Below are 15675 nucleotides of genomic sequence, written 5' to 3'. Positions count from 1 at the left end.
TATATATATATAACTGACAAGGTTATAGTTTATCAATTTCAATTTATTACATACACGAAGAAAAAGAAATTAAAGTTTAAAATAAAAGCAATTTATCCAAATCGTCTTCTACGTTGTGACTGCCATTTCGTCAAGAAAGTTGTACAGAAATTTTAAATTCCTTAACACCGTTTTTTATTTTAATGAATAAAAAAAAAGAAAAAATTATGGGATTGATATATGTAGACCAAGCGAGCCACGGGTAGTCAAGAGGCCATTGGAGGGGCAACATCATTACAGTAATGAAATTAGCATATCGAGAAGCTTATGGATAAAGATTTGATTTTCACGTATTACTAAAAATATCAGTTTTCACGATGACTGAGGAATTTTTTCCGATGGTTTTTAAATCATTTTTTAAACTGTGTGGAAAGTCAGTTCTCAGAACATCTGTTCAATTTCTAAGAAAAAAAATATTTTAGAAATTATTTTTTAAGAAAAAAATTAAAAGACGAACCTTTTAAAACAGTTTTATGAAAAATTATCTTAGAATATTTTTTTAAAATTAAAATTAAGGATTCTAACATGATTTTTTTAAAAAATCATCTTAAAAAGTAAATTTTTTAAAATGATTTTTTAAATAATCGTCTTAGAATATCTTTTTTAATAAAAAATTTAAAAAAAAGTTACGCAAGAAAAATAATTATCATTAGTTCATTATAGTCTACCCACCTAAGTAAGTAAGTCCCCCCTTGAACATGTAAAACAAAATATTGGTTAAATAAATGTGGCACACCAACAAAGCTATTTCCTCCTTAAGACTACAATCTACAAAGAGACATTTGCACATGAACATTTTTGCGAAAAATATCCAAAAACACATAATGTAAGAAGAGAAGACTTAATTTTTCACTTTCTCAAATCAAATGTCTAAAATCCTTATATTAGACATTAATAACAAGAGAAGACTTAATTTTTCACTTTCCCTACATTTTCAGACTTAACAAATAATGTGTGCTCATAAGGACATTTTAAAAAACCAGCTTCATAAAATAAGCCTCAATGCGACTATACCAAGCCCTTGGGGCTTGTTTTAGTCCATAGAGTGCCTTTTTTAATCTATACGCTTTATGTTCATGTCCAATCTTGATATATTTAGGGGGTTGTTCAACAAATACTTGTTCCTCCAAGTATCCATGCAAGAATGGAGATTTGACATCTAGCTGAAAAATAGGCAAGAGTTTTGAACTGCCAATGCAACAACTAATATGATTGTGTCATGTCTTGCTACTGGAGAAAAAAATTTGTACAATCGACCCCATATTCTTGCTTGTATCCCTTGGCCACCAAGTATGCCTTATACTTGTCAACTTCACCATTTTCTTTAAGCTATGTTTTGAAGACCCACTTTACGCCAATGGTTTTGTATCCTTTAGGAAGATCAATCAGCTCCTAAGTATCATTTCTTTCAATGGCATCAATTTCATCATCCATTGCTTTTTGCCATTTTTCTTCTTTGATGAAACTCTCAAATGTTGTAGGGTCACAATCTGAAAATAAGGCAAAGTGAATAGTAGGATCTTCAGTTTGGTCAATCCCAGTTACCTTATAATCTTACATCCATGCTGGCCTCCTTTGAAGACATTTAGATTGAGTTGTTGTCGTTGCGTCTGTTGTTCCAGCATTTGTTGGTGTTGAAATCTCTGTCTCAGGAGCTATTTGAGCTGCATTTGGAGATGTTAAGACAATGTTTACGGGTAGCTGCAATTCTTTTACATCTTCATTGTCATCAATAATTGAATTGGGTTGCTGCTCCTTCCAATCCCATGTGTTGTCTTCATCAAAAATAACATCTCTGCTGGTCACAATCTTCTTTGTTAGTGGGTTAAATAACTTATATGCTTTTAATGTTTCACTTACACCAACAAAGACACACTTTTCAGCTTTGTCATCAAGCTTCTTCCTCTTCTCATTCGGGATATGAGCATAGGCGATGCACCCAAAAATTTTGAAATGACCCACAGATGGTTGTCTCCCACTCCAAGCCTCTTTCGGTGTCATGTTTTGAACAGAAAAAGTTGGGCTTCTATTGAGCACATGAATGCTCCAATTAACTGCTTCTGGCCAAAAGGTTTTTGGTAATCTTCCTCTTGTTAACAAACTTCTCACCATGTTAAGGATAGTTCTGTTTTTCCTCTCCGATACACCATTTTGTTGTGGTGTATATGTTGCTGTAAGATCTCTTCGAATGCCATGATGTTCACAATACGCTTCAAATTCTTTTGAGAAATATTCGCCACCACGACCAATTCAAAGAGTCTAAATGGTCTTTCTTGCTTCATTTTCTACACGAGCTTTGAAGCTTTTGAAAGTAGAGAAAGCTTTTGGTTTGTTCTGCAAGAAATAAGTCCAAGTTTTCCTAGAAAAATCATCAGTGAAGGTAATTAAATAGTTTTTACCTCCATTGGAAGACGGTTTTATTGGACCACATATATCTGAATACACCAGCTCTAAAACACCCTTTGCTCTCCATGATTTCCCTTTTGGAAATTGACTACGATGTTGTTTGCCAACAACACATTCTTCACAAATTTCTGAGGGAGGTGTAATTTTAGGAAGACCCGTGACCATGTTTTTCTATTGGAGTGTTCTTAATCCACCAAAATTCAGATGCCCATATCAAAAATGCCATAGCCAGGCGTCATCCTTCAATTTCACTGAAAAACATGTGTGGCTAGTGATATGAAGATAAAAAGGAAACATTTGATTTCCTGTCTTTGTGGCTTCAGCAATTAGAATCGACTTTGAATCTTGAATTTTGCATGCTCCATCTTTGAAGGACAACTCATATCCATTTTCCAATAACTGACCAACACTTAGAAGATTCGTTTTCAAATCTAGGACAAAGAAAACATTGAAGATAGTCTCATTACTGTTATCTTTGTTTAGGATTGTTACCTCTCCTTTTCCCATAATTGAAATTTTGAATTCGTCACCAAGTTTTACTTTATCATGATACATCCAAGTTAGTGAATATTGACTTATCCCCACTCATATGATTGTTGCAAGATGTGTCTAAGTACCATAAACTTTTACTTGATTCCTTTTCTTCTTGATAAGAGGTTGGAAGGCACACTTCTTCTTCTTCTTCTTCTGTTTCAGCAAAGTTAGATTTTTCCCCATGCTCCTTGGAAAAATTGGTCCTACACTCTGATTTGTAATGGCCCAATCGGTGACATCTAAAACATTAATGTTAGACTTGTCTGCTGACTTGTAGTTAGTTGTCTGATGGCTCCATCTTCCTCTTTCTTTTTCTTGTTATTGGTGCTGATTTCCTCTATAGTTGCTTCTGCCACGGCCTTGACCCCTTCCTCTGCCTATACCTTTACCCCTTCCTCTACCTATGGAATGAGTGTTGGTAGAAGCCTTCAAAGCTTGCTCTTCTGCTGTCAAATTTGAACTTCGGTTCATCTTCTGCTCATGTACTAACAAGGAACTTTGCAATTCATCAAGGGAAAGTGCATCTAAATCTTTGGATTCTTCAATTGCACAGACAACATAGTCAAATGTTGGTGTTAGGGATTGCAAAATCTTTTCTACAATGGTGACATCTTTCATCTTCTCTCCATGGAATCGCATCCTGGTGCTTATCTCCATTGTTCTTGCAAAATAACTAAAAACATATTCACCATCCTTCATTGCTAATGTCTCAAAATCTCTTCTTAAGGCTTGAAGCTGTGCACGCTTCACTCTAGTAGAACCTTGATACTTTTTCTTCATAGAATCCCAAATGTCCTTGGAAGTTTCTTTGCAAAGAATAGTTTCCAGGATGGGGCGATCGATGGCCTAGAAGAGATAATTTTTTGCCTTTAGATCCTTCAGCCTTCTAGCCTCCAAGTCTACTTTCTGAGGTTTTGTCAAACTTGCGCCTTCTTCTGGCTCTTGAATTCTAGATTCAATGATAGGCCAATACTCCTTTGACTGGAGAAAGTTCTCCATTAGCATGCTCCAATGGTCATAGTGACCATCAAATCGTGGAATGGCTACTTGCACAAAGTTGGAATCTGTAGCCTTGGTTATGGGGAAGAGATTTATTTGATGCAATATGTAGTTTTTAAACCTCACGTGTCTCACTCACAAGATCGAAACCTTGCTCTTGATACCACTGTTAAATGGCAGAGAGCAGAAAAATATATTAAGAGGAGAGCATAAAACCAGAAGGAGGCTGATGCAATCTGTTTTATTCATTAAGGATAAAGCCTTTTTATAGACTTATACATAACAGATCCATTCCTAAACTCTAGGCCACTAATCCATAACAAACCCATGTTCTGCATAAGGTAACAAACTCATAAAATTAAGGATAAATTAAACTGAAACAATTCAACAAAATATTAACGTGTAGAAACAATAAAACAAAATTATCCTAACAATATGAACAGGACTTCTTACTTTTGTCAAACAACCCAAACAAAAGCAGCATCACTATGACGTGACAAAGCTTGGTTTTCAGTTCATCCCCAGTTTTTATATCCAGCCATTTTGGTCATTCCTGAAAAGGAGAAACAACACAGAGGAACTAACAACAACCGAAAAATTATTATTATTATTATTATTAATAAAAAGAAAACCCATAATGGAATGTTTAAACTAAATCATGTTCTCTATTAATCTATTTAGGCCATGTTTTAGTCAACAACGGAATTGAACACTTAGTCACTCAATAATCATGTTCTATTTAATTAGAGCATTATTTCAAGAGAAAATAGTACCTAAATATTTCCTAGCTTGTTCAATTGTTCCTTGCTCTTACAGCCTCACATAGCGCTCGTGAGCTCTCTGTTTCTCTAGCTCCTCTCTCAAAACAGGTGAAAAATTTTAAGATATTAGAAAAACCTATTAATATAGATGTTTCACCTTCAATATAATGTCAATTTATAACTAAAGAAATAAGATGAAAAAGAAGGAATTAGCATTATTCTTTTCATACAAATTTAATTACTAGAGATATGTCACAAAAAGAACCAAAATTGGAAAGGTGAACTCGCATCAACATCTCTAGCTTTCAAGTTCTTTGGCTTTACCAAGTTGGAGTTTTCAATCTCAATAATCCTTTGACTACCTTTTGTCTTATGTAGACATTATATAGCAACAATATAGTCAATTTCATGTTAATGGAATTAGATCTTGGAAACAAAAAAAACACAAAAAGTGAGCAAAAAAATGAACATAAGAATTGCAATCTTTCTATATCGGTAAATGATTATAAAATACTAACAATAATTTCATCTTTAAATTCATCCCCAGAAGCTTCCTCTGATACCTCACCTCATTTTCATGTTCAGCTTCTTTCTAACAATGTTGTAGAAAAATGGTCGTGTTAAGTAATATTGATTAGTACAACATCTAAAGAAAATGGAAAACAACTTAAGAAAAACAATGTATGTACAAAATGAATTGTTAGTTTGTCACCAAAGGATGCATAAAGAACCAGATCCCCATAGTCCCAAACAATCTATAGGCAGTGCAGTTTAATTCAACGACCAAAACTATATTTTGTCTTAAAACTTTATGATAGACAAAGTTAAACTTTAAGGCCTAAGATCCTCTAGCTAAATGTAAACTATAGAGGATTCTCCCGCTAAAATTCCATATTAATACAAATATTTGATTTCCAAAGTCAACTTATCATGTTGGATCATAGTTACTCAACTTTTAAAAAACTGTTATATTAATAGAAACCAAATTAACTTAAAATAGTACATAATTTATGGAAAGTAAAACGTGTTTTAAGTATAGTAAATTGGAAGCATATTTTTTTTTACATTCATTTTCAAAATTTTGTCAATTATTAACTAAAATTCCATTCCAATTCCATCAATCACTACTACAAAGAGTAGTTTTAACATCGATGTTAAGTTAAACGCGGTGGCATATTTGTAAATAAAGTATCATTCTTAACATCGGTTTTCCAAAAAATCAATGTTAATGCGTACATGTTAACATCGGTTTTTCAAAAACCGATGTTAACTAATGATGTTAACATCATTTTTTCTCAGAAAACCGATGTTAATGTTAACATCTATGGATTAACATCGGTTTTTTGAATAAAACCGATGTTGTACTTGTAATTTAAAATAAGAGAACGCGAGCCCTAGTACTTTCCTCGCGCTCCGGTTTTCTTCTTCTTCCTTGCTTCTTTTTCTTCGTGACCTCACGGTACATGCTTTTGTAATTGCATGTTACCTAGGTACAGCCTCACGATACAGGGTTTTGTTCTTCGTGACCTCACGGTACAGGGTTTTGTTCTTCACAACCTCACGATATAGGGTTTTGTTCTTCTTCTTGTTCCTGTTGTTATTTGTTTGTTTCTTCTCCTTTTCTTCTTCTTTGTAACTGCATGTTACCCAGGTGGTCACTGCAAGGAGGTTCGTGCTTGCAAGTTGCAAGGTGCTCAAGGTGGTGACTTTCAGTCCGTTGTTCACAAGGTGCTCGCAAGGTGCTTCGTGCTCCCAAGGTGCCTATTTTATAATTTTGGTTATATCTGGTTTGAGTCCGACTTTAGTTAGGTAACACCAACACTGCAGTTTCAGTCAGGTAATTCCTTCTCTACAATTTCTTGAAATGAGCTTTGTTAAGTTAAACCCTATATGGTTGTTTTTTACCACCCCATAAATTTCTCTGCAATTCCTTCAGACTTTAGTTAGGGTTTGTGCAAGTAAACTTCAAATGGCTGTAACTTTTGATAGGAATGTCCGTTTGAGACCCATAATATGTCAAAACGCTCAAAATCAAAGGAGGAATCCCTAGGCAAAGGGGATTTGGTCAACCCATTTTTCAGAAAAAAAAAACGCCTATAATTAGCTGAAAAATAGGATTTAAGATTCAACCACCGATTTTTCCAAATGTTTCAAGTTTTATTATTCTATGATTACTGGCAGTACTATTCCTATAATTCAGCAAATTACCTCTCATTTGAACTCAAAATTCTCTGTAAGTTATCGTACATTATATTCCTACCATTGACCAATGGGCATATGCTTTGACTAAACCCCTGTCTCCTACTAGGTTCAGTTTTCTAAGGACCAAACTCAATGTGATTAAGTTTGTTTCAAAGACTCGATTGCGCACCCACTTAATTATGACAGTTACCAAGTTAACCACAGACATTAAATTAGAAAGTTAACCATAGACATTAAGTTGTATATGCCAAGTTCTAATATTTATTTTCTCTTCTTTGGCTTTTGGTTGCTTCTCTACGGCAGATTTAGTTGCAAGGCGTAGGGAGTACCTCTGCCTTGGTGGTTTGCTTTCTTCTGGGATGTCCATTCATCAATTGCACTCTTCAAGTTTGAGGTAACTAGCAATGTTGTTCTATTCTTTTAGTGTGACTGATAAGCTATATTATTAATAGAAACATCATGTATTAGATATATTCTATTCTGGATAATAAACAAGTAAATCCTAATGTTGAACTTTAGGTTACTTAATTAGTTTATTGTACTTTGCATTACATTTTTTACAATTGTTGTTTCATTTTAACATTGAATAACCTTTGTTGATAGTTATTCATAGTTATCAATTGATTTTTTTATAATTAATAGTTTACTAGCTAGTTTTCTGCAAAAACCTATTTGAAAGCAGAATGCAAATTATATATGTTGTGTGGTCTGATTTTAAATTTACAGGTTAAATTTTGGTTTTTTTGTAAAAACAGAGAAAGTATTTTAAAAAAAATTCCTGAAAACAACATCGGTTAGTTGTAAAAAACCGATGTTAACTGTCAACATTAACACATACGTTAACATCGGTTTTCTATAAAAAAAACCGATGTTAATTTATGTTAACATCGATTTTTCCAAAAAACCGATGTTAACTGTCAACGTTAACACATACGTTAACATCGGTTTTATGTAAAAAACATATTACATTTAACATCGGTAATTTAAATAACCGATGTTCTAAATTTAACGTTAACATCGGTTTGTTAAAACCGATGTTAACGATAATACTTTTAACATCGGCACTTTCAACATCAGTAAAAACTGATGTTGAAAGTCATAAATAACCGATGTTAAAAACATATTTTCTAATAGTGAATAAAATGTATATGTTACTAGCATCATTGTTGACTGTTGAGTCTACACAAAACTATCGTGTGCAATTGATCATACGTGTGTGTACATGTGAATGAGATAAATAAAGGGGGATGAATTAAGGGTAGGAGTAGTGACCAAAAGAAAACCAGTCTAAAAGTCTTGGGACAAGTGTGCAATTTTTCATTTCAAATGTACAAACTTTCATTTATTCTTCCTAACTTCCCATTCTTCCACCTATTATTTCATTTTTCCACATACGCTTTCATCTCTTCATAGAAATCTGAATGGATCAAGGGAAACATGTATACATACAATTTCAAAATTGAAAGGAAATGTTAGGAAATAGACAAGGAAAAGACACCGGTGACCAAGCATTGCTTATTTAGTTGAACCAAGGAAAAAGGTGACCATCTACCGTCAATTTAGCTTTCACCTTTAATCTAAAGAAAGGTTCAAGGCTAGCATGTATTTATGAACTGGTCGAGATTAGATACATGTTTAACAGGATCATTGAGACATTTTCATTGTAACTGATTCTCAAGTATTGAAAATTTGTAATTTCAAGTATACGGATTCTCATTACAATTGCAAACAATGTATTAAGAAAGCAAAACATATCATATTTATTAAGAAAGTAGAACACACCATATTTATTTCCAATTTCCTCCTTTAAACAAGCAATTGGAGTTCCAGGAGCAATAACCTCAGGATATGAGTTGAGAGACTAGCTGTGAAGGATATGAGTCCACCTCAGGTTCATAGCCAACCATATAAATCAATGGCTACATTGAGATTTGCGCCATAAATCAATAAAACCATATAAATGTTCTGATTAGAGTATGTAAGCATGATATGCTTATAAAGAAAATCTATATAGCCTTCCTTAGTTGTCTTTTTTTGGCCCGATGTCATTACTCTTTGTATATTGATGTAACATATATATACTAATCCGTTTAGAATGTATCGTTATTAGCACAAGAAAGTTGTTTCGCAATGGTGATAGATTAAGAACTAAATGAACAAAAGTTGTAGTTAATGACTTGCGTGCTAAAAATATCTTGGAAGTTCACTCCACCACCTCTACCTCCACTTGCAGCATGCTGCTTCAAACCATCATCACCATACCTATCATAAATATTCCTCTTCTTGCAATCCGACAACACTTCATATGCTGATAGTAACAACAATCAAAAGCAGCCACAACAAAATTACAAAAACCAACATAAAAAGTAATAACAGAGCAAGTAATTAAAATCAAATCAACCAATGATATATAATGTATATACCATTGATAATCTCAGCAAATTTCTTATTAGCTTCTTCATTGTTGAGGTTCTTATCAGGATGGTACTTCAATGCTAGTGAAACAATTCAATTGTTCAACAGCAGTTTATTACAAAAAACAGAGAACTAGAATCAACATTAGGCTATAGAAATAGTGAGGCAACGAAGTAGAGGAAGAACGATGTTCTAGGCACACTCCTCTGTTGTCTACCGGCAATAGAATCACCTGAGAGAAAGGGATAAGGTGAGAGAAGAGAATAACAAGGAGAAGAATCAAGCCCTCAGAAGAGAAGAAGTAGAGAACAGAGAAAGGAAATCACCTCTGAATAGTCTTAAAACGTGTAATCCTCCAGCCTTATATTCTCCCTCCTCAATCTTGTGTTATGTCTGCCTCCCTCACTTTGTGGATCGTGAGCCACGTGTCCCTCCCTTCTAACAGAATTTCGAGCCAAATCTCATTCCTTCTTTATGCACGTTACATTACCCTCCTCATCAAAAACAACCTTGTCCTCAAGGTTGAACTAAGGATAAGCTTCACATATATCCCGCAAATATTCCCAAGTAGCACCCTTAGCTTTAATTGCTTCCCATTGAATCAACAATTGAGACATGGTAGCTTCTAAATGTTTGACAACTCGAACATTCAACACCTTCCATGGGCAAAGTGTTGGTCCCAGTTCACTAGAAGTGAGTGGAAAAGGAAGATATGGTGGAGGACTTTTGCCATGAAATGGTTTCAGAAGAGCAATATGAAATACAAGATGTATTTTAGCAGACTCGGGTAGTTGTACTTTATATGCAACAGTACCAATTCTTTCAATCACTGGAAATAGACCAAAATAGTGCATGCCTAGCTTCCGATGCTTCCTCAAAGCCACTGAATGTTGCCTATAAGGTTGTAGCTTAACTAAAACCAAATCACCAACCTTAAATTGCAAATCTCTTCTTTTCTTATCATCTTGCATCTTCATATATTGTTGAGCCTTTAGTAAATTACCTTTAAGCTTGCTCAAAAGTTGATCACATAGTTGTAATAAATCCTTGAGTGGATCAAGATCTTTAGGATCAACCTCGTAATGCATCACCATTGGTGGAGGTCTACCAAAAACTGCTTGAAATGGTGTCATACCCAAGCTTTGGTGGAAGGAAGTATTATACCAAAATTGAGCCCAAGGTAGCATAGTAACCCAACTCATAGGATGATCAAATACAAAGCACCTTAGATACATCTCAAGGGTCTTATTAAGATTCTCAGTCAGGCCATTGGATTGAGGGTGATATGAAGAGCTCATGGCCAATGTTGTGCCTTGAGCTTTGAATAATTGTTGCCAAAAAGTGCTGATAAAAATTTTGTCTCTGTCAGAAACAATGGTTTTTGGAAAACCATGAATTTTGACAATGTTGGTAATGAAAGCTTCAGCCACCACCTTGTTGTTAAACTCAGATTTCATAGGGATAAAGTGCCCAAATTTGGACAATCTATCAACTATTGTAAAAATAGTTGTAAATCCTTGTGAAGGAGGCAATTGAAAAATAAAGTTCATTGCTATGTCTTCCCATATTTGTGGAGGAATGAGAAGAGGCTATAACAACCCAACTGGAAAGACATTATCAACTTTATCTTGTTGACATATGGAATATTCCCTCACAAATTTACTAATATCACTTCTCATACCATTCCAATAAAATGGAGCACCAATTCTAGTTGTTGTTTTATTAACTCCAGAATGTCCACCAATCTTAGAACTATGAAATTCCTCCATGATCTGATTAAGCAACCCAACATCAGGAGGTAACATAATTTTGCCTTTAAACAACAATAAGCCATTTTGAATACTATATTCAGAAGATGGATTCTGACCTTGCAAACAGCTTTGATAAATTTTGGATAATTGAGAATCAGTTTGAGTCAAATCCATCTCTTTATTAATTCAAGAATGTATAGGAGTAGATACATCCATCATGAAACTCCTAGATAAAGCATCAGCGGGTATATTTTCTTTCCGTGGTTTATACTGAATTGTAAAGTCAAACCCCAAGAACTTAGGAAGCCATTGTTGTTGTTTAGGAGTTTGCAACTTTTGTTCTAACAATTCTTTAAGGCTTTTCTAATCTGTTTTAATTATGAACTTATAACCCACAAGATAATGTCTAAATTTTGCCAAAGCCTGAGTAATAGCATATAATTCTCAAATATAAGCAGACTGCTTCTGCATCCTTGAGGGCAATTTCTTAGAGAAATAAGCAATTGGATGCTTATTTTGGCTAAAGACAACACCAACTCCACTTCCTGAGGCATCAATCTCCAATACAAAAATTTCCTTGAAATTAGGAATAGCCAATACAGGAGCAGATGTCATGGCAATTTTAAGTTGTTGAAATGCTTCTCATGCAGCAACACTTCTTTTAAAAGAATCCTTTTTTAACAAATCAGTTAAAGGGGCTGCAATGCTAGCATAAGATTTGACAAACCTCCTATAATAATCCGTGAGTCCTAAAAATGCTCTTAACTGTTTCAGATTACTAGGCTCAGGCCTCTTTTGAATAACTTCTAATTTAGTTCCCTCTATAGCTACTCCTGAACTAGACAGTGTATGTCCTAAGTAATCAATCTACTGAACTCCAAAACAACATTTAGAAAACCTTGCAAACAATTGATGTTGTTTCAAGATACTTAAAACCACTTCCAAATGGTATAAATGATCTTTCCAATTAGCACTATACACCAGAATATCATAAAAGAAAATTAGTACAAATTTTCTTAATATTCCAGCAAAAATGTCATTCATAAGGCTCTGAAAAGTATCAAGAGCATTGGTTAAGCCAAATGGCATAACCAACCACTCATAGTAGCCATGATGAGTCCTAAATGTTGTCTTATGTCTGTCATCCCAATTTGACAAAATTTGGTGATAACCAGCCCTTAGATCCAATTTAGAAAAGAAGGAAGCTCCATAAAGCTCACCAATCAACTCATCCACAGTAGGAATAGGGAAGTTGTCCTTGATAGTGATAACATTAAGAGCCCTATAATCAGTACACAACCTCTATGAACCATCTTTCTTTTTTTACCAATATAATAGGAGAAGAAAAAGAACTCTTACTAGGCTATATGATGCCTTCATATAACATTCCTGACACCAACCTCTTAATTTCTTCCTTTTGACTATGAGGGTATCTGTAAGGCTTAACCTTAACAGGTTGTGAACCACTCAATAAAGGAATAGAGTGATCATGGGATCTTTATGGAGGTAAGCTACTAGGAGTATCAAAAACCACACTGCAAGTGTGTAATAATAAGGCTAATTCAGGCTTCATCATAACTGGTAAGTCAAGCATAGACTTAGGAACAACATCTGGCTCCATCAACTGCAGACTATAAACTTCAGCAATGGAATTGGTGGCCACCATTCTTCTTATACAATGTAATAGTGCTTGCTCAGGTACCAGTTCATAATCTCCTTGTAAAGTAGTAAATTTACCCTTCCACAAAAACTTCAATTGCAGAGCATCATAATCAACAATGTGAGAGCTAATAGTCTTCAACCAACTAGCTCCTAAAATGATATCCGCACCAGAAATAGGAAGCAAAAATACTGGTAACTGAAAGATATTGCCTTGAGCCTGTACCTTCAATTGCTTAACCAATCCTTCAGCAGACATATAGTTACCATTACCAATCATTACTCTAAATTAAGTAGCTGGTTCCACAGGTAATTTAAAAAACTTGGCCACCCTTGGTTGCAAAAAATTATCAGAACTGCCCCCATCAATCAACACAGTCACTAGTAACTTTTCAATATAAGCTATGAACCTAATAGTACCAACTCCCTTACCACCTTTCAAAGCATTGAAAGACAAATGATGATCTTCAAATTCTACTATTTCATCTTCTTGAGTACCCTGAGGTACAATTGTACTACTAGGATCCTCATTATCATCTTCCATTTGCAACAGTATAAATTGTCTATTAGGACATTTATGATTAAAAGAGAATTTCTCATCACAAAAATAACACAATCTTTTTTCTCTTCTCAACTGCATTTTAGTAGGAGTAATCCTTTTTACATTCAAGGAACAAATTGGAGGGCTTGGTGGAGTAGGTAAAAGTGGAGGTAAACTGGATTTAATTTGTGTGTTTGGTTGAGCATTAATAAGGACAGGGGTAGAAGAAATTTGGGAATATTTGTGACTATAGGAATTTCGAAATGGTTTAGAAATAGGACCATATTTTTCTTCAAAAAGTTTAGCTAAAGCAACTACATGCAATAAGGTAGAAGGGCACATAGCAACAACATCTCTTCTAATATTAGGATTTAAACCACTAATGAAACAATTAAAGAGAGCCTCATTACTTAATTCCAGAGATCTATTAGCTAGAGACATAAACTTGAGGTAATAATCTAATATCGAACCTGTTTGTTGAAGCTTGAAGAGCTCGGCCATTGGACAATCAAAAGGTGAAGGACCGAATTGAGACTCTAGAGCACGAGTCAACTCAGACCAAGTAGACACCAGAGATAATTTCTACGACATCTAGAACCATGCCACTACATCCTTATCAAAATGCATCGCAACAATATCCACTCTAGATCATCAAGAGTATTATGATAAGTGAAAAATTTCTCAGCCTTGAAGATCCACTCCATCACCGCGCCGTTCCATCAAAGTGAGAAAATCCAAGTGAAATCTCTTTAACAGGCAAAGAAGCATTAATCGGTTGCACCATCGGGGAGCCATTTTTCGGAGAACTTCCTGGAGGTTGAGAAGCATTCTGCAATAACAGATTCATCGCTAATTGTATTTGATCCATAGAATTCTGAATCTGAAGCATCTTATCATTTTTCTCTTGGTAATGCATATCCATCATTTGACCGATACGACGAATATCATCCGAATGTGTATGAATTTCTATTTGCAAATCCTTCAAACACGTGTTCTCAGCCACAGAAGCACAATGAAAGCACCAATGAAACAATTCAATTATTCAACAATAAATTATTACAAAAAAACAGAGAACTAGAATCAACATTAGGCTACAAAAATAGTGAGGCAACGAAGTAGAGGAAGAACAATGTTCTCGGCACACTCCTCTACCATCTACCAGCAATAGAATCACCTGAGAGAAAGGGATAGGGTGAGAGAAGAGAATAACAGGGAGAAGAATCAAGCCCTCGGAAGAGAAGAAGTAGAGAACAAAGAAAGGAAATCACCTCTAAATAATCCTAAAACATGTAATCCTCCAGCCTTATATTCTCCCTCCTCAATCTTGTGCTACGCCTGCCTCCCTCACTTTGCGGATCGTGAGCCATGTGTCCCTCCCTTCTAACAGAATTTTGTGCCAAATCTCCTTCCTTCTTTATGCACGTTACAGCTAGCTTCCTATACGCCCTCTTTATCTGCTTGTCTGATGCACCCTTCGACAGTTGAAGTAAATAATAATAGCTCTTTCTGCAACACGTTCAAATGAAAATACACATGCACACACACACACACCACATTTCTCACCACTCGACACAAACCAACGCACCTCCGCACCATCACCATCGTTTTCCAAAACCAACAACAGCAAGAAGCAGCAGCAGCTTCTAAAGAAACCGAAGATGAGTCCTACGACGAAGTCAAAGGCATCATCAGAGGCAGAGCCTTCGACGGCACCACAAGAATGGAGTACCTCTTCATCGCAGGACTCGGCATAGAGCCAACGATGGTCGCGAAATCGACGCCATGGACGTCGATGGCAGCACCACACTCCTCTTCATCGCAGGACTCGACTTGGAGCCCTGCGTGAAGCTGCTGACGGAGGTTGGCGTGAATCTGAACCACCGCGACCGGAGCGGCAGCTTCGTGGTGCTACACATGGCGGCGGGGTACGTGAGGCCCGGTGTGGCAAAGGTTCTCCTAGATCTCGGCACAGATCTCGAGGTGGCGGGGTAAGTTCGTGTTGATGCTCTTGAAATTTTGTTCCCTTTTGGATTCTAGTTTTGGTGTTTTTCTAGTTTTTTTTGTTTTTATTTTTACTCATATGTAACCAAAAGAAAACGAGCATGGTCTGTGTGCTTATCTTTTTTCTCTTGAGCGTCTAGTTAATTCTCGTCACTTTTTGGGACATGATTTGGATATCATGCAAAGTGCAATTTCTAATGGTGCGTGTGTTAGGTATATATGACTTTACACCATTTTGGAAGACAATTTTTACTAAAAAATAATTTATCAAGAGAATTTAAATTTCTTTAATCTAAAACTTGTTTGGATTTTTTTATGAAAAATTTAAATTTCTAAAATTTTAAAACAGAATTTTAAACAACTAAAA

The 15675-nt window shown here is 35.2% G+C and overlaps 1 protein-coding gene across 1 annotated transcript; it reads right to left on the bottom strand.

The window, feature by feature from the left end:
* Nucleotides 1-3297: 3297 nt before the first annotated feature.
* Nucleotides 3298-3759, bottom strand: LOC102662275 (uncharacterized). The gene has a single exon (XM_006574188.1). It carries the CDS (start codon nt 3757-3759, stop codon nt 3298-3300), a length of 462 nt encoding a protein of 153 aa, XP_006574251.1.
* Between the last annotated feature and the right edge of the window lie 11916 nt (nt 3760-15675).

The sequence above is a fragment of the Glycine max genome, chromosome 1, assembly GCF_000004515.6.
Source record: "Glycine max cultivar Williams 82 chromosome 1, Glycine_max_v4.0, whole genome shotgun sequence".
In the NCBI taxonomy this organism is placed as follows: domain Eukaryota; kingdom Viridiplantae; phylum Streptophyta; class Magnoliopsida; order Fabales; family Fabaceae; genus Glycine; species Glycine max.
This window is presented reverse-complemented; position numbering and strand designations above follow the sequence as displayed.

What these genes read in the sequence shown, in the direction of transcription:
- LOC102662275 (XM_006574188.1), bottom strand. Translation starts at nt 3,759, where the DNA reads ATGAAGAAAAAGTATCAAGGTTCTACTAGAGTGAAGCGTGCACAGCTT.